Genomic DNA, 25,118 nt, shown 5'->3' on the forward strand with positions numbered 1-25,118 from the left:
AATTTATTTAATTAACTATTGCCACTTAAATCTCTCTCCCTCTATATTATCACTAATGGTGCATTTGGTATTATTTTTTAATGATATTTTTCTTTTTGTATTAAAATAAAAGAATAATTAGTTTTTACTGAATTTGGAAATGCCTTGTGGAGAAGAATTTAATGAAAGAGTTTGATTGGAGTCCACTAAAATATATTAGGATCACACTACGTTACGTTAAACATAATGTACACATATTCACAACAACAGTAATAGATCACATCCTGTTGCTGTTGCTATGAGTGTGTATACGTTACGTTTAACGTAACATAGCACAGGCCAATATATTAATATATTCTTAAAAATAAAAATGTTAAATCAAATCAAGTGATATGTTTTATTCTATTTATAATTATAAAACAGCAAAAAATGCAGGTTGAAATACCAACTATATTTTTAATATTTGCGGATACACTCGCTCGTGTATTGTAATGTAACACGTGAGGAATCGGGGTTCTATTGGAATATGTATGTGTTGGTGACCATCGACAAATGCTTTAGGACATGTAGATATCAAAGACATGCTCTATGGAACATGCAAATAGATACATTCATCTGAGTCCACCTTCACAGCTCTTGACTTGTTCTGCTTGTGCTTTCCAATTTCCATGTCTTTCTTCTTCTTCTTCTAATGTGTTGGCTTGGTGTTTTAGATTATAGATAAAGTATGAATGGGGCCAGCCCACTCCCTTCTCAGGCCCTTCTTTTCTTGCTTTGTCCCACTTTCATTTTCAATTTTGCTAATCTGTACTGGTATCTGTTGATGACTAATTTCTAAGTCTAAATAATCTAATCTCTGTAAATTCATAAACTAATTTATCTAATAATTTTACATAAATTAAATTTTTATAATTTTGATACTGAAAGTATCATTACAAATATTAAAAATTGAAATAAGTTGTGGAAATTAATGTTTATTCTACTATGTTAGTAATTAGCATGGTTTACATTTTTAAGGTTGTCATGCTTCATTAATTGGCTCCATGAAGCATTAATCGCAGCACATACAAGTATACTCTCGTATTAAAAGTACACTTTTAATCATTTAAGGTTCTCCGAATACTAAAGACAATGATACTTTAGATAGGAAAAAGATCTCAACTATTTTAACTACTTTTGTCTAATAACTTACAATTTAGTAAAAAATAATAATAATAACAATTAATCTTGAGGTTTAGGATTTAAATTTGACTCATGTTAAAAGGGATGTAGCACATGTAATTTATTTATTTATTTATTTAGCATACCTAATCTTAACGTTTAGGTATATATAGATATAGATAAAGCTACTTGAAAACTCGGGTCCGACGTATCATTTGACATACCTACTAATTATCCACACATTCAGTAAAAATATCATAATGAAATCTCATATTTTGAAACATGTCTAAAAGAGAACATCTCGAAACATTTATTAGGAGAACTCACAATGTGTAAAAATAATTAATGGCAAAGTCTCAGGAGATGTATGTGCGTACTGGATAAATCATACAGCATTGATGATCCATCTGAACTGAGGGGTAGACCACAAACAATTTCAGAAACCAGACCAGCACATCTCTTGTAGCTATGGCTCCATTTGTTCTACCTTTTTGGCGGCTCTGCTATGAGCCTATGAAACTTAAACTGCCGGAGTGTTTAGTGGAACTTGAAAGTTGCGGCATCATAAAAACCAAACGCAGCCTAAATGCAGGTTGACATATTCAGTTTGTTTGGTTCTTTGTGTACTCAGGCAAAATGAGGCGCGCCGTTTTGTCTCTTGAAGACCTGAATTGATACTCAATTGCGCTAACCATCAAGAACTTCGAACATGAAATCAACCAACCAAGATCCAACGGCCTTAGACAAGTTATTTTGCTTTCAGCGATTCCTTGTTATAATAATTAAATTTCTTATTTAGCAAGATGCTTAAAGAATACAGAAAACATATTGATTACTATATTTATATTACAGTAAACCACGTCTAATAATTATAACAAAACCAAGCTACCAACCCAAGTAAATATAACAGGCCACTCTTATATATGTCAACTACTTGTTATATATCTATTCACGCCTTTAAACAAAAGCTTTTCACCGTACTTGATTCAGCAGTAGTGCTATTTTCCATGTGGCTTCAACCCAGATAACAGCTTCAAAGCTTCTTCCATGGATGGTCGATCCGATGGCGTACTCCTGGTGCAGAGAAGAGCAACATCAAGAACCAACTTGATCTCATCCTGCAATGAACTGGAAGAACCAACTTCATTCTCATTATACATTTCTCCCAAAAGTCCATCTATTGGCTTGTTTTGTAAGCTACTTCCCGCATTTGTCAGCCTACCATTAGTCAAGATTTCGAGAATGATCTCTCCAAATCCATAAACATCCATGTACATTTCCTCTTTCATGGCATTGTAGAATTCACCTGTTCAAAGTTTTCATATATTAAACTATAAGCACTGCTTCTTGATAAAGATGCTAGAATGAAAGTCTTTTCAACTACAGCTATCTTTCACCGACTCTATAAGAAAAATCAACTCATTTTGATTTTGAGTTGCAAAGCATTACAATAATACTACTACTGGTTGCAGGGAACTTAATTTCACTATTAAGAATCTTTATGAAGTATATTACAGTTTTTCTCAGATATTCTGTAGACTTGAGGTATCAATAACTTTTGCTTAAAAGTTTGACTTGTTTGTTTCACATTGGAAAATATACTAGGCATGAACCTAAAAAGCTTGTTATGTACACAACAGAAAAGAAAGTAAACAGTAAACATACCTGATTCTGTCCAGGCAATTTTGGCTGGAAATGAACCATCGGCCAATTGTGTCAGATATTTGAATCCAAATTCTGCCAAATGAGGTTCCATATTTTCATCGAAAACTATGTTACTTGCCTTCAAATCTCCATGTGGAATTGCAGGATAGCAGTCATGGTGAAGGAAACATAGACCCCTAGCAACTCCAAGTACAATTTTGTATTTGGCCGCCCAGTCCCTCTTCGTTCTGATCTTTTCAGACAAATTTCCATTAGGCAAGTAATCGTATAACAGATAAGCCTGATGCCTGTTGTAGCAAAAACCAAGCAATCTGATCAAATTCTTGTGCCTTACAGTGCCTATTCGTGTTATAAATTCTGACACTATTTTAATTCTCGTTGCTCCCCATTCAATCTTTTTCACTGAAACTGTAATACCCGTGGGCAGAACTGCTTTGCAACCTGCAGCTGATTGTGGACGCGCTGCTTCCTCGCATTCTGTAGAATTGAAGCTCCTCAAGACATCGTTTGCTGTGAACTGAGGGAGTCCGAGAAATGAGATCATTTTCCAATGGCCTTTGCCTCCTCTTCTGAAGAAAAATATCCCCAGAAGTGCTGCTGCAATGAACGTGACTATTCCTGCACAAAGCAGCAGAACAAATTTAAGCTTCCCTGTGCCTTTACCCAAGATAGCCACTGAGGCATGACATGGCTGCAGAGGAGCTCCACAGAGTTTCGGATTCCCAGCATATGCACTGCTACCCATCAATCTTAATACCTTTCCTGAGGGAATGGAACCTGATATATCGTTGAAAGATACATTTAGGACTGTCAAGCTTGAAGAACTGCCGAACTTTGCTGGTATTTGACCACTCAAACTATTATGTGACAGGTCTAGGACACCTAAAACAGGAAGCCTTGCCAGCACTTCAGGTATAGAACCAATCAACTTGTTGTTTGCTAAATCTATCCTCTCAAGTTCCACGCAATTGGAAACACTTTCCGGGATAGTTCCTGATAAATTATTCATATGCGACTCAATGACAGAAATGGATTTGCAGGATTTGAATGGAGGGAGGTTGCCTGTGATATTACAAGCTGAAGCTGAAAAGTTTTGGAGACTGGGCAAAGACCAAGTTTGTGCTGGGATCATGCCTCCTAGCTTTGGATTATTAGACACGTTAAAGTATTCAAGCTTGGAAGCTTGATTTATATCTGTGGGAATCCCACCTGTGAATCCGTTCCTAGACAAGTCTATGTAATTAATATCAGGAAGTTGGCTGAATTTCAAAGGGATTTCACCTGAGAATGAATTATCTTCAAGTCGAAGTCGAACAAGGGATGAACAATTGGAGAGTGATGGAGAAAGACTACCTGTAAAATTATTTGAAAACAGGATCAACTTGAACAGCACACCTCCTGAACAAATATCTGGTGGAATGCTGCCATTGAAATTGTTTGTAGAAACATCAACCCATCTAAGCTTTGAGTTTCTACCCAAGTTTTCTGGAAGTGAACCAGAGAAGTAATTGTTCCATATGAACAGAATTTCTAGTGAAGGCAGTTGAACTAAGCTTTCAGGCACTGTGCCACTCATTTCATTGTACATAAGACTCAGAAGTCTAAGATTCTTCAAGTCCGCAAAACTCTCAGGAATAGGCCCAGAAAGTCTGTTATCAGAAAGATCCAAGCTTTTGAGAGTTGTAACTCTGCTGAACTCCCATGGAACCTGTCCTGCTAGCTGGTTTCTGAAGAGAAAAAGTGACTCAAGCTTGGTGAGATTAGAGAGCTCTTTTGGTATTGAACCCGAGAGATTTGCACCAGCAATATCAAGATACTGAACTTCACTCATGTTCCCCAATTGCCATGGAATATTTCCTTGGTAAAAGTTGTAGCCAATTTCCATGTGAGTCACAGTTTTGAGCATTCCAAGCTCCGCTGGTATTTGATCATTGAGCAAGTTTCCTGCTAAGTGAAGAAACTCCAGGCTCTTGAAAGAACCAAACTGAGATGGGATTGGTCCACTGAAGTAACTTCCAGCTAGATTGAGAACTTTGAGATGTTCAAGCTGAGAAATTTCAGCTGGCACTGAACCTGAAAAGCTGTTACTGAAAGCATCAAGAACAAGAAGGTTTCTAAGACTCTGAATCCCTCCGGGAAAATGGCCAGAAAAATTGTTTCTGCTGATATCCAAGCTAATTAAACTGGTGAGATTGAAGATTTCAACAGGGAACTGCCCAGAGAAAGAGTTGTGACTGAGATTGAGATCAACAAGTTCATTGAAAAATATACTGAGTGGCTTCCCAGGTAACGCACCGGAAAGGCCCTTCATTGACAGGTTTATGCCAACTACAATGGTGTTGTTCTTGTTGCATTTGACACCACTCCAAGAACATGCATATATTTTCCCCGCCGGGTTCACTCCAGGAGGCACAAACCAATCATGTAAGCTGTTGAAATCATCAACCAGCTCAGATTTTAAGCTAAGAAGTGCTTCTGAATATGGGTCATTAGCAGAAACTGCTGGCACAAACACAAGCCAGATGAAAAGATTCAAGTACAGGCAATGAAAAATCTCCATTGGAACTAGCAGCAGGAGATGGACAAACAAATTGCTGAAATATGTTTTTGCATTTGTTTACGAGTAAATACTCGCATTCGTGTTGTTTTGTTGGGTCAGTGGAGTGGTGCATGGGAAATAGAGAAAGGGTGTGATTAAAAGAAGGAATGATGTTTAGCGATTAGATGATATATGAGAATATTATTTTGGTTGCTTTTGGGGGCAAGGGGGGACCCTTAGGCTCATTTTATATTTGACTGCTGTTGGCCACTAGGGTATGTTACCTCTAACTTTTATTCTCTTGTGGCATCTTTTTTTTTTTTTTTTCCTCCTTTTCCTTCTTCTTTTTCGCTAGACAGAACCCTGTAGTAGGTAATCTCTAATTTGAAAATGGATTTAAACGCAAAGTAGGGTCAGTACTTGAGATAATCCACAGCCATATCTATGTGATTCTAATAGATTTGTAACGGGATTTCATGCATGATTTTATTTAAAGCAAATTGCAGAATGATTAACGAAGCTAATGATTATTTTTATGCGCAACGAGAGCTAAGGTTGATTCTTTGCTTATTAGGTAATTAATTGCCATGACAGCTGCTTTCAACTATTTCTTTTCGCATATACGATCCCCAATAATAATGATTGTATTATGTGTAACTATTTTAGACAGCAAGTAAAGAATGAGAAAAGCAATCTCTCTTTTTTTTTCCCCCTTTTTTTTGAATGGTAAAAGCAATCCCATTAATACAAGTGAAAATGATTAGTGGTGATATGGGTTCATATAATTTTTAAGATATCATCACCTTTGTTTTTTTTGTTTTTTTGGTTTTCAGAATCATTTTTTGGTTTTCAGAATCATACATACTTTCTCACTTGATTTTAATTGAACACTGTTGTTCATAGTATTAGGGGTACCATTTTTTGTTAAATTATTGTATGGCAATGTATGCAGACAACAGTACATCTTTTTCAAGATGTTTAAAACGACAGAAGCAAGTGCAGAGAAGCTAGTGAGTAAAGACAATAGTACTGATAAAAGCTCTACTTTTTCTTCATGATTCATGATCATCAGTTAATGAATAGTATATATATAAGGAAAATGTAACCCTCCTTGACATCTGTGTCCTTTTCTTGCTTTGGTTTGTGATCCAAATCATGCATTCCCACAATCCTTTAAACCATTTTTTTGTTCAAGAAAATCTTTACAAAAAAATGAAAGGAAAACGCTCGCTTACTTGGACAAAAAAGGGTTTGTCATTGATATTATGAAATATGAAAGAGTTCAGGCAGTTATTAGAATATTATACATTTTCAAACCAAAAAAATTCATAAATAACCTATTGCTTTCAAAAGAAAAAAGAAGATTCAATCATTTTTTTTTAGAATTATATTTTATTCAGATACTCTCATAACTCCAAAGAAATTTTGGGGTCTGCATTATTTATTAAATTTTCGTGATTTTCATTATGTGTGTTGGCCACATTTATTATCGAAAACAGTGAAAGCGTCATTAAAGGTTTTGGCATCACAAGAAAGAAAGTGGTGCGTCGCAGCACTTTCACAGCGAGCCCGTGATGAAATTATTCGGCTGGGAGGTTCCCATTTTCCAACTTGTGTGTTATATAATTAGGTTTCCATTGCTGGCAGCTGAAAGAGAGGCCTTCTTTTGTTCTTACATTACTACTGAATTATGTTCATTAGTCTACACAAAAACTTCAATTTTGCTTCAATATTAAAGAGGAGGTTAGTTTAAAAGAGAAAAAGAAAACGACAATCTAATACACCAATCAAACCAATTAGATGAACCTTTTGATAAACAAATCCATCCAGTCCATATTATCAAAACTCGTTAATTTTTATTATTTTAAACCTCAGACATCAAACGAACAACTGAAATCATATACTCTAAACTACTCTTGATGGATTAAAACTTCTCATGAAACGAATAAGCCTCAAGCAAAAATAGCCAAAACAGGAAAAAGAGATGAACCATATGCACATTCTCATTATCACAACTTTGGTTCCTGAGAAATTCCTCCCAAGAAGAGAGATAGGTTTGAAAAAGACATTGCACCGACTCTGTGGCCGTGTGTGCTGGGAAAGAACACGCCTTTTTAGGAAAAAAGAAAGATTTATCACTATAATTGGATTCCCATTAGAGTCAAAAAATCACAAAGCTTATGCATATATATATGATTTGACATCTTAATCTAATCATATGTGATCAACAGAAAAAGGAAAAGAAAAAAAAAATAAAAAAGACGATTACATATATTTGTTTAATGGAAAGCTTACAGTAATTGAGAGTCTCTCCTTTCTCCAGTGTAGGCCAACCCTGTGACTGTGACTGTGACTGTGAGTCTGTGACTGTGAGAAGGAAAGACAATTAATTTAACTGCGATCAATTGATTTTGAAATCTAAAGGGGATCAACAAAGGGTAATTTGAGGAGGAGACGAAAGAAGAAGGGAACATCTAGTCAAACATTGGTGGTGGGCGGTGAAACTAATGAGCCAAAAGCCACAAGAAAAAAAAACATTCTGCAAACAAGAGCATCAATCATTCACAAAGGCATAAAGTATGCATAAAGGCTCAACCAAGTGGGTTGGCGTTAGCATGCGATAGCCGATTTGAGGGACACCTTATCCTTTCAACAGCAAGAAATAAAATTCTTCTCACATTTCCGTTTCTTTCATTTGTTTGATTTTAAGACGGGGCATTGACTAAGCTACATCACTATTAACAAAAATTGTTTATGCTGGAGCTTAAACTTCCGAATAACACATAATTATGAAATTAGCTATAAGAAGGAAAAGCGCGCAGCAATGAAGGCAGGCGAGAACGACTTGAACACTATGAACCAACACTCAATCAGGAGGAACAAAATCATTGTATTATAGAAAACAAGAAGCCTGGCACTTGTCACTTCAAGAATTGCTTCATAGATTCCATGAACGATTCTAACAGATGAATTCAGTTCAAGGAAGTTTGCTGAATGAAATATACCGAGAAGTCATCGATACCATAACTCACCTTAATTCTACTCATTCAAAGTGGACGAACTTATATTTATAGCAAATCATTTTGTAACAGCACCACGAGATGTGTTCTCACAAACTGTTTTAAAATATACACTAGCAGACGCTTTCACCAAAATTAATAATAACAGTACTAATAATATAATGTATATACAGCCAGCCGCATTCTCCGAAAATCACACTGTAAATTTCAATTTCCAGTCTTCAATTTACATAGTAGTTTATAGAAAGAAACATTACAGAGTCTGCACATCAGCAAACAAGCCCCTATGCCTTCTACTCTGTTAAATAGAAGATTTGAGCGATAATGATTCGTTTGCCGATTTACTACATCTTCATCGACTTTTTATCTCAGAACCTACCTGCCAAGGCTAGGAACACACACACAACTGGAGACCAAATACAAGGAGATTCCATAAGATTTCTAGGAAAAGACAATTTACATTGTGGATCGAATCTTAATCAACATTCTTCAATGATCCATCCAAGATGTGACAAAGCAACATCCTTCACATTACTTTTTGCAAAAAAGTAATGTGTAACTCTGATCAATGTACAGTAAAGCTGTTTATTCACAGAACTAAAATTTGCAACTCAGATCCGTATATGGGAAGCAAATGTACACTAGGCCAATCATCAGCAAAATAGGAGTACAGTTAAGGTTATAACAATGCTGTGTTGAACAAGTATTTGAAAGAATCCTCAAACCTCCAATGGTACGGCAGCATCAAGCCTCACACGATTCAGTTGAACAGTCCCAAGTATATACTCAGGTAGTTCTTCCTCCTCCTTTGCCTGCAAATAAGCAGTTATTAACATCAAATTTTGCAAGTATGAAGAGCGTCATGGTTTACAACTAAAAGAATCCAACTCAGGTGAATCAAATCATACAAAAATCAGAATCTGCAGTCATGATTAAAAAAAATTAAATGAAAGAGATTAGCTCCCACAAAGAGCTTTATGTAATAAGTGAAGTAACCTGTAAGGTTGTTTGAATCTGTTTCTTATTTTTCATTTCTCTCCTTAGGCTCATTGCAGATCTTCAAAATTAACTATAAAAGAATCTAGAGACGCTCTCGCTATACATCACTGCTAGCTTTGTGAGTCTAAAAGATCTTAATTATCTACTGTTAACAAAATTTTTATGGAGTAAAAGAAATACAAGAAAACTACCAGAATACAGCAATTGCTTCAAACAACAGAGATTGAAAAGCAACAAGTGGTACAAAAGTACACATACTAAATGCAACACTGCTCCATAGGAAACACTAGCCTAATTTACTAAATATTTTTTAATATTATTAGCAATCTAAGCCTCCGTCAAAGACATAGCAGCGAATGATTTTATCTTATCACAAAGAATACAAAAAGTGAATAAATATAAACCTCCATGGAAATTGAAAGTCGAAGTTCCACTAAAAGTTAATTAGCATTCACATTCTGTAAGTCCACCTTGAATTTGAGCACAAGACCATACAGAATAACTCTCCAACAATTACTAAAACAAAGCACATACCTCTATTAAAATTGCTAGATCGACAACTAGGCTTGTTACATATCCAAGGACAAGGCCAATGACACTCCTGGCCACAGATGATGATCCAATATCCACATCAATCTGAAAAAGAGAAGTTTCAAGATAGTTCACAAAATACCAGTTGCAATCAGCATAACTAATAAGAATTCACCACCAGTTTGAATTATCAGATATCTTGATCTAAAACTATGCTGAAAATTCACTCATCAGAGCATAGAAAAAAAAGAAAAAGAGATTATAAATGGAAGGAAGATTAGAAGCAAGGCAGTGAACATGCATTTCAAGTTCCATGAAAACACAATAGCATTAATGATCTCTTTCCATTTGCCATTTCTAAAAGGTCAAGCCCCAACATCTTACATACTAAAAAATTGGAATAGTGACACTAGCATACGTAAATAACAGTAGGAAAACCAGATATTGCCACGAATAATTACCTCCAGGAAATTATCTTGTCTAAGGTATCTGCAGGTTACAGCCTTTCCCAATAGGCATGCTTTTGTTCCAACTGCACGCTTAACCATCCAATATCCCTGAAACCATCAGAAAATAATGCTCTACTCAATACCATTAAGGCAAAGCAGACAAAAGCCACCAATTTTACAGGATGTTTATACTTCAGCACTTCATACCTCAGCAATGCTTGGGATCAGTTTAAATCTTGCATCACGAAACATGTCAGTCCCATCCACAAACTTACCCAACAAGGAATTTTTATTCACAGGCCTTTCAGACGCATAGTAGAGGACCAAACTATAGTTAGGTTTTCCTGGAACCTGAAACAGAAAAAAATAATAATAATAAATAAATATAGTTTTTAAAAGGCTGCAATATCACAAAAACCCAAAAATAATTATAATGATCATATGCTAGAATCCCAAAATGTATCCCAAATGATGTGGCATTCATCAAGTGGTTGGTGAAATAATGTAATCAATTGACCTGGAACTTCTAAAAAATTGTCAACCATTTGAGGAGTGACACATCACATGCAACCACATCATTTGGGATAAAATTTTAGAATGTCTATCATCACTCCTAATAAAAATATAGTTGCAGAACCAGTAATTAAAATATTTAGAGTTTACATTTTCCCTTGCAATGGTTCAACTACTTAAATTTTATTCAATCCTTTCCCCTTAATATTCCATTATTCCTCTATTCAGGCTTTTGAACCACAATGTCTTTGAAATAATATCAGCAAATCCTTTGAGAAATCATATTTCAGCAGATCAATTGCTGAAGTTTTTCATGTTAACTTTAAGTACAGGGGAACTTAAAAGATAAAAATCAACTTTTTTCTTTTTTTGAGAAGTGTATGCCACATCTCCAAGCAAATCCATGATAATGTATGTAACTGTAGATATAAGCCATGGGAAACAAGATTAAAAGAAATTCATATGCATACCTGAAGATTAATGACCAGGATGAATGGAAGCTTTTTCCCGGCTTCAGACTGGAATGGAGAAAAATGCAGTTATATTAGTATAAGGCACTAAGGTCTCTTTCTTTCATACCACCAGGAAGCCTAGTACTTTCTTTTTTGGTGACTAAACTAGGAAAAGTATAGAACAATTATTAAATTCCAAAATATTGTGAGCAGCAAAGCTCAAACATTGTCAGATCATGCTTTTGAAGTCTAAAGAAATGCATTTTGTCTCAAATTGCAAATCATTTTGTCAGCCACTACTTGATTTTTTAGAAGCGTCATTGATATAATTTCTCTATGCCAAAGACACAGGTGGTTTAGAAACCAAGAGAACCAGAAAACTCAACATCATAGCAGCATCAAGATGAGAACATGCAATCCAGTTATCACAGGCAAAGCAACTATCAACTATTACAATTGGCAATCAAGTGAAGTTGCAAAGAATCATTTTTCCTGCCCTTAAAACAAGTTCTAAAATGAGCATGGAAAGAAAGAAGTCACTTATCTAACTCATGTTTCTGGCCAATGACACTTCCAATCCACTCAAATATAAGAAAATAGGGATAAAAAACGGACACAGCAAAAATAGATTTGAGTGAATGTTATGATTTTTTTTTAATTCAAGTCAAACTAGCTAAAGTCAACACAGATTTTAACCTTGCTTTACTTAATTGGCACATTTTTCCAAACATATAAATTCTACTCACAACACAACCTACAATTGTAAAAGTAGCAAGCACATACCTCAAAAAGCTGAATCCTATGGACACAATTATATAATAATCACTATTTCAAGGATGATAACCTCGAAATAATATAGTGAAGGTTTTGAAAAAAACATTGCTATCCATAATAACACTATGAATATTGAATCAAGGAAACATAAAAAATATCAAGTAATCGCAAAAGAACTAATAAGAAAACACACACTGTAATGTTAATGAAAGATTTTTTTTAAAAAAAATAGTATTTAAAAGAAGTACTTGTGGTACTAATATATTAAATGAGGTTTTGTGTCACAATTTTGCCGAGCTGATACAAACAGAAAGTGGAAACAAAAATATAATTTACCTGAACGAGACACTTGGGATGCAATGCAACCCTATCTGCAGCTTTATCAACTTTAAACCAATCAACTGCGATGAGCTTGAGCAAGGGATCTCCACCCATTACCTGATGAGAAATTAAACAAATCACTTAACCAACATTCGGCAGAAATAATATGAAGATGATATTCTAAACAAGATCAAAATAAAGAAAAAAAGGCAACTGCCAGATTTCTATTGGAAGCAGTACTGACAAAGTTGTCCCCAGTAAACTCAAAATGAGTAACATCCTCAATCAAATAACCTAATTTTTTCAAAAACAAAGTATTCTATGAAGTGCAACGTTTATGAGCTTTTTACCCCAATACTTGTCACAACAGAGACTACCTGAGCAACACATTCACTGGGATACAGAACATTATGAGAGCATATGTGTTGCTAGTCTGGAAATATTATGCCACAAGTCACAAAAAAATTAATTGACTATGATGTGGAAACATAACAAGGCAGATTTGATTGTTACTTTGCACATGTCCAAAACTTAAGAGTTGAACAATAATTGGCAAAGTCAAGATATAACTATGACTATAGAAAAATACAAGCCTAACGAGCAGTACTAAAAATATAAGCAGATCCCAAAACTGCTTATGCATTAACATAACAATGAAAATGATAGAATCCTTCTTCACATATGAGAAGATAGGGAACAGAATAGATAGGGACAACAAAAAGCGGCCAGTGATTTAGAAGGGATGCAAAAACCACCTTGGCATTATCTTTTAGGTAAGTCTTTCCTCTGATCATAAACCCCTTGCCACCAGGAGAAGTCCAACAATTTGAGTCAGTTTCATCCTTTGCCTTGTGCAGGGAACCGCGGAACTGGCTTGGATCAATAGTGATCGGAGGCACACTACAATCAAACTCTTTATTTGCATCGGGAACTGCATCCAGGACTTCATATTTTAGTACTGAGTATTTAACAATGAGGGCCAAAAAAAAAAGAATAAATAGATGCACAAAAACAGGAAGAAAATAAACATTGATACTTGTTCTTAAGACAATAGATAAATCACAAATATGTTAACAGCAAATAGTTATATATACATAACACAATATGCTAAAACAAAAAATTGATGCATCAGAAAATAATTAACATTAATAATTAGCAATTAAAAAAAGTGAAACAAAATATGAGCAAAATAATATTTCGTTGATAATATACAAAAGGGGTAGCTCAGAGTTTTAAAGAGCTCGATTACCAAAGTTTCTTTAAACACAAGCATCAACTGTTCTAAAGCAGTATGTTTGTTACCATGGAAAAGGTAGTAGAATCTTGACCGTCATGTCCAACTTTTAAGTAAATGGAGCGGTGAAATTACCAATGTAAGGCAAATAGAATCTAAAAGACTTCTGGATTCTGATGATAACAAATAGACCATTGCATATTCTCAAACAAAATTTTATAAACAGAGGACCTGAAGTTCGCTTCAAAGCTAAGCTTGCGATTGCCCATGAGACATTCTTCAGCTTCACTTTCTTGTCCTGAAGTAGATGAGACGTAAGTATCAATTCTAGACCTCTTTAACAGTATGGATTCATGAAAATGATTTAGATTTGATCATAAGTCACACTTTTGACCTTCTCTAAACCTTTCAGACTGAACTTAATCTCTAATGAGAAGTAGGGGGTAAAAATAAAAAACCTTCTTATCAGGGTCATTACTATCATCACTATCTTCATCTTCTGAAGATGATGAGTCAGCAGCAATGGCATCGTAAAACTGTTCCTGCACTTCTACATCCTCATAATAACCATTGGAAGATGAAACATCTGAAAATTTTGAATGGACAACCACAGTTGCGGATTCATTTTTGAGTGCTGGATTTGCTCCAATATATTCCTTTAAACCTGAATAATGATGAACAAGGAAATGTAACTGGCACTGGAATAATCACATCATAAACAATTTCTGTAACACAACTTTACTGGTTTCAAGATTCAGATTGTTTTTTTATCATACATTTTGAAAACAGAAGTTAGTTTGAGCAAAATAATCTACGTTAGCAGACCACTAAAGGTAGTTCTTTCAGCTGATAAAGACTTGAACATATGTCATGATGTGGAAAAGTCACTTTTTCCTACACAGAACATATACCTTATTTGTTCAATAAACATATGCTTGAGGTCTTAAAGCCACTTAAAACTCTAAGATTGTGGATCAGCAAAGAAACAATTAATCAGATCTCCAAACCTGCCACTTGGCTTAGTAAAGCAAAATGGGTAGTCTTTTCGAACTTTGTGCTGCTGTTCTTCTTCCATCTACACCAGCCAGACGAATGTATCTCCAACATTTGTGTCACAAGACACTTAGCCCCGTTCGAACCCATTGGCAAGTTTAAACTTCTAATCTCCCAAGTTGATGCTGCAGTTCATGTAAATTATATGAAAACAAAAGAGTAAGAATTGAGTTAATGATGGCCAACTTTCTCAATTTGTCGGATCTTGTAATGATGTAGATACAATTTAATCACTGAAAGTATGTGAAACTAAAAAGATTATAAATTAGTAATACAATCAACAGTGATCAGTGGAAACAAGAATAAAAAGTTCATGTGACCAATGAATATTAAAAAGAAATTAGCAAAGCAGTGATATTTTGTATATTGAACATTTAAATATTATAACTGGTATTATAGAGAAGTATATTTTCAGCATTTGAGCTGTGAACTAAAAATGCACATATAGATTTCAAAAGAAGCATGATTTATGAAAAAAAAAAATCAAAATTCAGCTCATACATTGCAAGAGAGTGTGTGTGTGTGTGTACCACTTGAAATCATACGAAAAGATAAAATACCATGCGCTATACAAGCCTAACACAAAATGAATTGGTTACGCATAAAATCACCTAGTCTAAAGGGGAAAACTTATTTTACCAGGAAGTACGTGTAAAATCAAGCGCTTATATAGATACTTTCCACTCCTTTCAACAGCACCCAGAAACTGTTTAAATAACTCATTTAATGCTAGGTTTCCATCCAAACACTTTGAACACAAAACTCAATGTCAGGTTAAACAACAAGGGATGGCTTATAGATTGACCGCATCATTGAATTATTATGTGGCAGCATCATTTTTCAGATGTAAGCTAAGTCAAGTGCCCATCACTAATAAAAAGTATAATATTATAACTAATAGATCTAAACATTTGCTCAGATACATTTAGTAGTGGATTAGGATGCGGTGAATGAGGGGTCAGGACGAAGAAAGAAAATGAAGTAAAGAAGTAACATGAAAAGGGCTACATAGATAATAAACCATAATACCCCACCTAATTCTTCGTTCGTAACTCAAGAAACAAACATAAACCCTGTATGCTTAATCAGAAAGTGTTAAATTGACTAGCAGCTAACAAACATAAAAAATATACTTCCTCCAATATCAATTGAAGCAACAAAAGAAGCAGGTATATCATTAGAGTTGTACAAAAATAAAGAATGATTAAGATATCTTATTTGTTCTCTGATAATGAAAATCACTTACGGTTAATTTTTGTGCGTCGATACCCAGATTTTGGGGGCCGTTTCTTGTGTACAGCTGGAAACTGCAAGATTGCTGCATCCAAAAATTATATCAGTGCCAAGTACAGAAGCAAGTGTGTTAAATTTATTGTAATAAACTTCACTTTGCAAATTCAACATGTTATGCACCAAACCATCTCTAAAAAAGAAAAATTAACCACTAAACAACTCTCAAATAGAAAATACTAACAAAATTCTGAAAAATAATAAGATGAATCTGGCAGTCTAGGATATCACATATAACTGTTGTTCATAAGTTTGCAGATTATAACCAATTATCCAAGCATATGACTGTCACCACTATTATACAATAATATCTATTTCAGCTTCAGTCGTAATAATGGATTTTAAATGTTTTGAGGTAAGGTACCTGCTTACGAGGCTGGCATGATACATGCATAGCATCTAAGCTAATTATATGAAGCAACTCTAGTAAACTAGATATGATCATTGTAGTTCTTACTATATGTTCCATCTTGTCCACGAAACCATTGCCTAGAGAAGACAAAATCTCTCTTGGACTGCCACCTGCAAAAAATATCATATAACAAACGGATCTTAGAGCATCATATAGAGGAAAAACAACAAAAATGATAATACATCCAAAATTGTAAACACCACAACCTTTGGATGTTGTTGACTAGAAATTCATTCCATCACAGCACAAACTACCTGAGTTAGGCTGCCCTAAAGGGTTTTGAACCTCCAACCTCTGTGATGAAAATTGAGACTAGAGTTTGGAGGATAGGGTGCAGGATCAGAATTGTATGACAAAAAACACTAATGCATTGGGACCAACGAATTGAAAAACTAATTAGTAGGCTCTTTTTGTTAAAATATCCTATGACAGGAAGCTTATCTCTTGTTCATCCTTTCCCTAGTACAGTACACAATAGTCAATAGGCACAAAGTATTCAAATGGAAAACATAGTTTACCAAACTCTAAACATTAATTGGGAAACCAATACAACCAAAAGAATCATGTAACTAAAAGCAAACGAAAAACTAGTAGTCCTGTTTAACAACATTACCGAGTAAGGTATTTTGGGTCATATGTCCCGTAAACAACATCATAATGTCCATCATAAGAATCTACCAGCTCCAAGTCACCTGTCAACATATCCCACCTGTGAAGATAATTATTAGAGAGATTGAAGTTGCACAACCACATTAAAGAACTCCAGAACAAAAGTTAAGCAACTTACTCGTATCTTTGGTGACGTTCAAGGTTTAAAACTACCTCAAAAACAGTGTCTGCACTTGCATCAATGACACCAACAGCCTTCACAAGAACACCTCTACCACTCTATAATGAGTTAAAAGTAATCAAGGGAGCACTTCAGGTCATTTATCAAAGAAACAAATCCGTATAACTACAGTTCTATCAGAAGCAATACCATGACACTAAATAACAATCAGAAAGAAAAGAAGGCTATGTGTCAAAGATTGCATTAATAGACTGTAAAAATTAGTATTCCAGTAAGCTTTAAAAAATAAATATAAAAATAAAAAATCTTCAAATATGCTTATCATATTTACAAATCTGTTAACTTCACGAGTTATCTTAACACTTCTATTTTTTCTGGATAATAATCATATAACCAAAACTATTGCTAATAAAATTGGTTGCAAAGATGGTGCAAACATGCAAGCAATGAAGGCAAAGAGATCATGACATAATGATGAATACCTTAGAATCAGCAACATCCTCAAAAATTCTAACACCTGAAACCAAAGAGAGAGAGAGAGTCTCAGGCAGAAAGAAGATATAGATTTCCTCCATTTAAATTAAATTCTAGAAACAATTACTTTATATGTCAAAAGAACCAGAAAAAAAACTTAATACAAATGAAACAAGTCCTTAAATTTTATTTAAGTTTTCATGGTTTCTATTAATCAGCCTGAGTATAAACGAAGCTTAATTCCTACAAGCTTAAGCACCTCAATGTGGTTTAGGGCTCTCACAGAAGTTTGAGAATGGCATAAAAGAATTTGGGATAGAAATTAACTTTGAGACGACAGTGCTACGAGTAAAATAAAAGTAATATATCTAGAAATCAACTAATATTTATCATATTAAGCTTAAAACTGAAAATGATGTTATTCTGAGCAAAATAAAAGTAATATATCTAGAAACTACACACACACAGTGCTACGAGTAAATCACATATGAAGCTAGAAAAAGTTATGCCATAATGGTCTTTCTAGTAAATATAAAAAGGTTAAAAGAAAAGTACCATTTAGTGTACGAACACACTTCCATTCATGTGCTTCAATAGCATCTCCAATGTCCCCTTCAAAGAAGCCCTCTCCCCTGACAGAACCACCCAAATCTGAAGATTGCCTCAAAAGTGTTTCAGGACCTGTGACCATTAAAAAGAATGAAAAAAACAAGAAAATAAAAAAAGAAATGAACCCAATGCATAATATATTGAGTCCACCAACAAACATTCATGAAAATACATTGAATCCTGTAAAAAAAAAAAAAAAATTGAAATGCATTAATCAACATCACATGCAAAACTTCAACATTTTAATCTCAATGGGATACCCTAAATAGAAGTTGCCAAATTGCATTAAACATTTTTGGTTGGACAAAAAGGTGCCTAACATTCAAAAACTCCAAAGATATAAAGTTTTGTCACAGTGAATTGCAAATGGTAGGTCATGATCTGATGACTGCATTGTCTCCCAACCACTAATAAATTGACAAAGTACAGGCTCCCCAAGTAGTATGTCTAGAACATTACCTGAAGAGATAAATATTAATACCATTACTTAAATCTTAAGAATAAAGCATAGCATCTGTTGTGACAGAATATCATTACACTTCATTTTTAAGAACTCATACGACATGCATAGGGCATACCCACTACTTTTCCTGTAAGTACTCCAAAAGTGCACAATGACCACCACATGTGGTAATTCAGTATAATGAGTTAAAAACAAACGATATGTTTGCCATCATACGACAAAAGATCTGATTTCAAGTGAACCTCACAGAAAATCCGATGCAGCTGCCCCAAAAAAAAATAATGATACATGAGCAACCACCTCACCATGCCCAATTCTTATGAGCTTTCTCAGTCCATGAGCATACCGCCTCACTCTAGGTCGATGTCCATCCAGATTTATCCTGCCACAGTAAAACAAGAGAATACAACTAACTAAGGTCTTCAATAACATTATATAACAAATATAGAGCAAACACAGAATACCAGAACACTCATCGCAACATGAGATACAGCATGAAACCCCTGTATCCTATAGCAAGTCAAGAATTATACTTGCTTTCAACCAGACATATCGACAGGGCTACATAATGATTCAGCTATATATTCAAGTTATACTCAACAGAATGCAATTTCAATTTTTGGTCTGCTGGAGGTCCGTTGGGCCTTTGGCCTACAGCCCCGAAATTGCCTCTCACATCCCATGAAGTGAACCAGTAAATACTACCAACCAAAAATGTCCGAATAGAAGTTTGCCCTTAATCCTCACCATTGTGGTTGAAAAATCCTATTAACCAATCCCCCCGAACCATGGTTAAACATGACAGCTACTTTTTTTTTTTTTTTAGACCAAAAAACATGAAAGCTACTTTAAGATCACAAAAAACAGCAAGCATACTCAGTCTCCATGTTCAATTTGTTTCTGGCGCTGCCTCCTCTTGAAAGCTCCACTTCAGCCTGCAATAGAAAGAAAAAAGTTGTTCTGATTTCTATGACACGATAATTTTTCAACAAAACCATTATCTCATCTCTGTTTTATCCAGAACAATGTTTCTACCTTGTCACAAGATCCATGAAAAGGTTCAATTGTAAGAAAAAATAGCAAGGGGTGGATGCATGGAAAGGACTTGACACAATCAAAGTCAGACATGATAATGATAACCTTTTGGGAAAGCAAGAGACCCAGCATTTTACATGACTTCCACTGCATTAATCACAACAGTCTAACTGATTTCATTTATACCTGCTGCTTGGCCTGATCAAATGCCTCCATCCATTTCCGGGCTTCTCCCGCTGTGGCACAAGCAATCTTGAACGTAAAACATTCAGTTAGTTGGGAGGCATTTTGGCATCGAAGAATATAAAATCAAAAACTTTATTAGATAGAAAACTGACTCAGGATCATAAAAGTAAGTTAGAAGTGTGAAGTTAAGCATTTTTTCTTTTTTTGATTTTAACTTGGCAAAATTAAAAAGGAATGTAGCATACTGCTAATTTCACGAATGTTATTTACTATCTGTTTCCCACCTTAAAATAGTTTTGTTTGCAAACATAGGTTCCCAATGGAGGGAAATAAATTGCATTTACTTCCTTTAGTTGATTTACTTAATAGTTATGTTGAAATATTCCCAAGTCCTAAGGGTAGAAGAAATTTGAACCACGCTAGAAGGTGCCACACAATTCCAAGTAGAAGCAAACGAACTTTAAAATTCTCCTATATATATATATATATAGGCATTGAAAAAATATCTTGTGTCAAGACGTCAAGAGTATAATATATGTCAGTATCTAGCAATATTGCAAACTACAATATGAGGAACTTCAACTTACTTCTCCTTTTTTTGACTCGTCCAATCGGTTATAAAGCCGCATAACATAAACATCCTACAAAAAGATGACAAATAGCATAAATAATTAGCTTCTTTCATCTTCTTGAGCTATTCAGAAAACCACAGAAAAATATGATCCAAAGGGTTCCCATGAAGCAGATCAACTTAAAGAGAAAGAAATGCTCAAAAATATGAAAAATGTAGAACATGATGTGCAATAAGAAAAAGCAAACTTAAAAACTTACTTCCTAATAAAATAAACATATAGAATTTACAAGATCTTACCCCATGATTAAACCTCCGACGCCCAAGCTCCTCCACCATAAGTGTGGGCCCTATGACACCCCTCCTAATGGGTTTCTGGACCATTTAAAAAAAAAAAGAGCATAATAAATACAAGCAATTGTGGAAATTCTCTAAACTGCTTATTTTAAGTGTAATCCACATAACTCAATAAATAAAATCAAGGAAAGCTATACTTCCGTACGGTACAAAACAAAATTGCCAAGCAAAAATCATGTTATGTGAGTAAAACCCAATTGCTCTATAACATACATGAACCAGAGATGGCAAGAAAAAAGCATTCAGCACAACACAATAAAATCATATGCAACATGTTCTATCATACAGGATCAAATAATTTCATCAAGTTGCACGTAAAGAAACCACTATTATATTGCCTTGAGCCTCAAACGGACCATACATATAACATCATAACTATAAAAGTTAAAAAATATCTCAGAAGAATAAGCACACAACCACATTCACCCAATGTAATTTTGTTTTTTTTTCAGACACTAGTCATAAAATAATGCATTGTTCTCATTTTCATCTTACTGTCCATTCTGATCATTGGAAATCTTATTCAAGGACAAAAAATACACAATTCAATGCAAAATATCATTTAAAGAACTCAAAGAAACGTACAATGCCGGGATTTTCATGAGGATCACGCTTATACATCTCGACATATTTGCCTCTAATGAACAAAAACCGAAGATGGCAATACTCATGCCCGATTGAATTTGTGCCCATATGATAAACCCACCCAAAATACTCAAAATACCCTTTTTCTTTATCTCCCACATTCCGTCCTCCGCCAACACCACCATCGTGGCGGCTGTTGCCTCCGCCACTGCTGGTGTCGGACCCAGATCCCTCGCTGCCCAACTTCTTTACCGACGACGTCGTTTCCATCTCTCTCTCTCTCTCTCTCTACCCTCTCTGTCTGTTTTGCTGAAGCTTTCAATCTATCTTCACATTCGCTGGTTGATTCGAGAGAAAGACAGAGGGAGAGAGTTTGCCAACAATCGACGGAGCGCGACATGTGAGAGATATTTGTAATCTGGTAATAGCATCGTGGTCCCTTATTTTTGTAAATATCACGAATAAGTACATAATTATTAATATTTTCACTTCAGTCCCCTATCAGTAGAGCTGGTAAAATTTTACACGATATGAATATGACACGAATAAATGGGTATGAGTCGTTAAATTTGACATGATTATTAACTAGGTCGGGTCTAGGTCTATATGATTTTTTCTTACATCAGATTAGAGTTAAAATTCTTGATCCATTTACCTTATCAATGACTATATTGTATTTTATATTCTAAGTTAATTTGTATGTTCTTACCATCAAAACTCAAATATTACATATGATTTTCTCTTTTATTTTTTATTTTTTTAAGGATGAACATATATGCAATGTTTCATTTATAAATTTCATTTAGATACAAAACTTCAATAGTATAATTATGTAAAATATTAGTCGCTATTTATATTTTATAATATCGACATATAATATTATCTACATATATATAATTAAAACTTCAATAGGGTAAATGTTTAATATTTTAGTAGATATGTACATTTTATAATATCGATTAATTTTATATATATGTGCGCGGGCATGAATTTAATGTAAATTTTGTTAAATATATAGATATTAAGCGAGTTATTGAGTAACTTATTTATTCTTCATGTCAGGTTAGAGTGTTAATATTTTGACAAAATTATTAAATGGATTGTGTTTGGATCAACCTAAAATTAACACAACATGAATATGATCCGATAACTCACTTTACTAGCTTTACCTAGTAGGGCACATGTCTATTTGTTCTTAAGTAATAATAATTAATAAAACAACCGTTGCCTAAGTATTATCTTAAATAATGTGAAACCATCGCTTAAGTGATAAGATATTTTAATAAATTATTTCAAAAATTACAAAAATTTATCAAGAATGTCATATCATCTTTTGATTAAAAAAACTCAACATTACTTAAAAAGTATTACTCTATGTTCTATCACTAAAAATTAAAGGTACTTTCATTTCATAAATCCCTTTCCATTTTATTCTATACTCTTTGGGGTAAAAATTTTCTGTTTTGACTTTTGAATGTAAATATTTAGCTTCTCAATAACAAAATATGATGGTAGAGATTTCTATAAATAAAATTGCGAATTATGCTACTAGATGTGATTTCACTAAAATTAAAGACTTTGAAGTTATTATCCCCGTTTGTAATTTTGTGAGTTTGTGAAAGATCTTGATCGTACACCCGTTGAAAGAAACAGACCAATGAGTTTGTTGATGATGGGTTCGCTGTGTTGCCGCCGGTAATGCCGCTCAGTGAAAATGAAATAACGGGGCATTTGTCTAATTGTCTTTTTATAACTACTATTCGTCGGCAAGCTGAGTTGTATTTTTTTACCCTTTTTTTTTAATTTGTTTTACTTGATTTTCTATTTTCAAAATTATTTTATAATTATTTACTTAATAAATTTGATTTCCATCCTTCTAACATATTTCCAGTTCCAAATATTGATAAAAGTACGTCACATCAATCAATAGCATCATTAACCAGGCGAAAATTCTTATGGTCCAATTAGCATTGCTTTTGAAAGATTCAAAAATAATTTTGAAAAGATAAAAGCTAAGTATTTAATAAATTTTAAAAAAATTATTTTTGACAAAATTGGTCAATCTTATAGCAAATTTTGAAACAAGAAAAGAGTAACTTTTTCAAATATATCTTTTCAAAATAAATTTTTTTATTAAATTGATTTAACCATAAATTCTATACTCATGCTAGGGTACTTATAAACTTTTTTTTTTCTGTCATAATGTTTGTTTACCATACAAGTTTTAAAAATTATAATACTTTTAAAAATAAATTTAAGTAAACTTTTAACCGATTCTCTTCACGACTAATTATTTTTACAGTACAATTAACAATAATTATTTTAAAAATCATAATATTACTAAATTGACCCTTAAGATATAATCATCGTTTGTTGTTGTTATTGTTATTATTATTATCATCATCTTTGATATTTTGTGCTAAGGTGTCCACATGGAGACAAACTTATCTTAAAGCACACAATAATAAAAAATGTTGCCCACATGAAAGAATTTTACAACTCATGCGAAGAATGAAGAATTGATGCCATTCCCTCTTTCTCATACAATCTTTTTTATACAAAAAGAGAAATAGGAAATGCGGTCCAAGTGCAAATTCTACATAAAAATTTTACGCATGGTTTTTTTTTTTTTTAAGTAGAAATAATTTAATGAATGAAATCAATGCACGGTGGGCAACTGTACCTGCCATTTCTTAATTATGAATTAATTACTTCAATTTCTGGTTTGAGAAATGAATTGACTTTCTCATCATAATATGCAATAATGGTATCTTAGCTCCAAAGTTGATGGTTCTGTCATAGAATAGTCAATAGTTTCTTCGTCACGTAAACTTAGTGTTTATTTGATATAGTTTATCTAATAATCATAAGTATTCCAGTGGAATAGACCTTGTTGAGCATTATTTCAATTAAATATTGTTAGCAAAAATCTAAATTGTTATAGAAAGTGAAAGCTTAGAGTAAGTTTGTACTTTTTTAGTTCCGAGAATTACAATATGTCCTTTATCTTTGCTCTTAGTGGAAAATCAAAATTTTAAAAATTTCTTATTGATGATTCCCAAATTTGTTTTCTCGTTCCCTAACATTCAATGTCCTATATTATACACTACTACAATTAAAAAATTAAAAAAAAAAAAAAAACTTCGGGTTAGCGTCTTAGCAACGGAAAGTTGAAGGTGTGACTAAAACTAAGATTTTTAATGTTGAGTGGAGAAGTAGGTATCAATCAACATTGTAGATAGATATACCCAATTCCAAATATATGGCGCAAATAGTAAACCAAAACCAAAATCATCGAAAGGGATGCCTTTTGTTTACTAGCTAATATGTAGGGCAAAATGTCCACATGAGCTAAGTTTAAAGCTCTTTTATCTAATGCCTTTAGGTTATGTTTGGATGCTGCGGCAAAAAAGTATGATTAGAATAATTTTATGAATGGGGAAAAGAAAAAATAAATAAATAAATAAATAAAAGCAAGACCTCTCATCTAATTAAGGCCATGGTTGGGACTGTCAGACTAGCAAAGTATTTAAATTTTAGTCCAAAATTAATGGGATTATCAATCCTCATTTTTAAGTAAGTTTAGGTAGAATAAGATTGAATGAAAAATTGTCCTCTTTTTATCACTTTTTTCCTTCTCATTTAAACTAATATTT

At 33.8% G+C, this 25,118-nt stretch overlaps 2 protein-coding genes across 3 annotated transcripts; both read right to left on the reverse strand.

Annotated features, from left to right (window-relative positions):
- Positions 1-2,003: 2,003 nt before the first annotated feature.
- Positions 2,004-5,652, reverse strand: LOC18054309 (leucine-rich repeat receptor-like protein kinase TDR). The gene is made up of 2 exons (XM_006453621.2): positions 2,806-5,652; positions 2,004-2,446 (listed from the first exon to the last, which is right to left on the reverse strand). The coding sequence occupies exons 1-2, from the start codon at positions 5,363-5,365 to the stop codon at positions 2,139-2,141; spliced, it is 2,868 nt and encodes a 955-aa protein (XP_006453684.1). The 5' UTR covers positions 5,366-5,652; the 3' UTR covers positions 2,004-2,138.
- A 2,867-nt stretch (positions 5,653-8,519) lies between these two features.
- On the reverse strand, positions 8,520-21,832 carry LOC18054310 (protein ENHANCED DISEASE RESISTANCE 2-like). Of its 2 annotated transcripts, none has more exons than XM_006453622.2 (22): positions 21,463-21,832; positions 20,821-20,895; positions 20,537-20,590; positions 19,950-20,015; positions 19,605-19,663; positions 19,034-19,110; positions 18,212-18,337; positions 17,665-17,699; positions 17,180-17,280; positions 17,006-17,101; positions 16,438-16,502; positions 15,937-16,008; positions 14,645-14,815; positions 14,096-14,301; positions 13,869-13,935; positions 13,159-13,334; positions 12,419-12,520; positions 11,327-11,374; positions 10,551-10,694; positions 10,356-10,451; positions 9,898-9,999; positions 8,520-9,176 (listed from the first exon to the last, which is right to left on the reverse strand). In XM_006453622.2, the coding sequence occupies exons 1-22, from the start codon at positions 21,730-21,732 to the stop codon at positions 9,084-9,086; spliced, it is 2,301 nt and encodes a 766-aa protein (XP_006453685.1). In that variant the 5' UTR covers positions 21,733-21,832; the 3' UTR covers positions 8,520-9,083. The 2 variants fall into 2 exon arrangements, with proteins under 2 accessions (XP_006453685.1, XP_006453686.2); XM_006453623.2 differs by having other exon boundaries at positions 13,159-13,361.
- Between the last annotated feature and the right edge of the window lie 3,286 nt (positions 21,833-25,118).

The sequence above is a fragment of the Citrus clementina genome, unplaced genomic scaffold (assembly GCF_000493195.1).
Source record: "Citrus clementina cultivar Clemenules unplaced genomic scaffold, Citrus_clementina_v1.0 scaffold_1, whole genome shotgun sequence".
Lineage (NCBI taxonomy): Eukaryota > Viridiplantae > Streptophyta > Magnoliopsida > Sapindales > Rutaceae > Citrus > Citrus x clementina.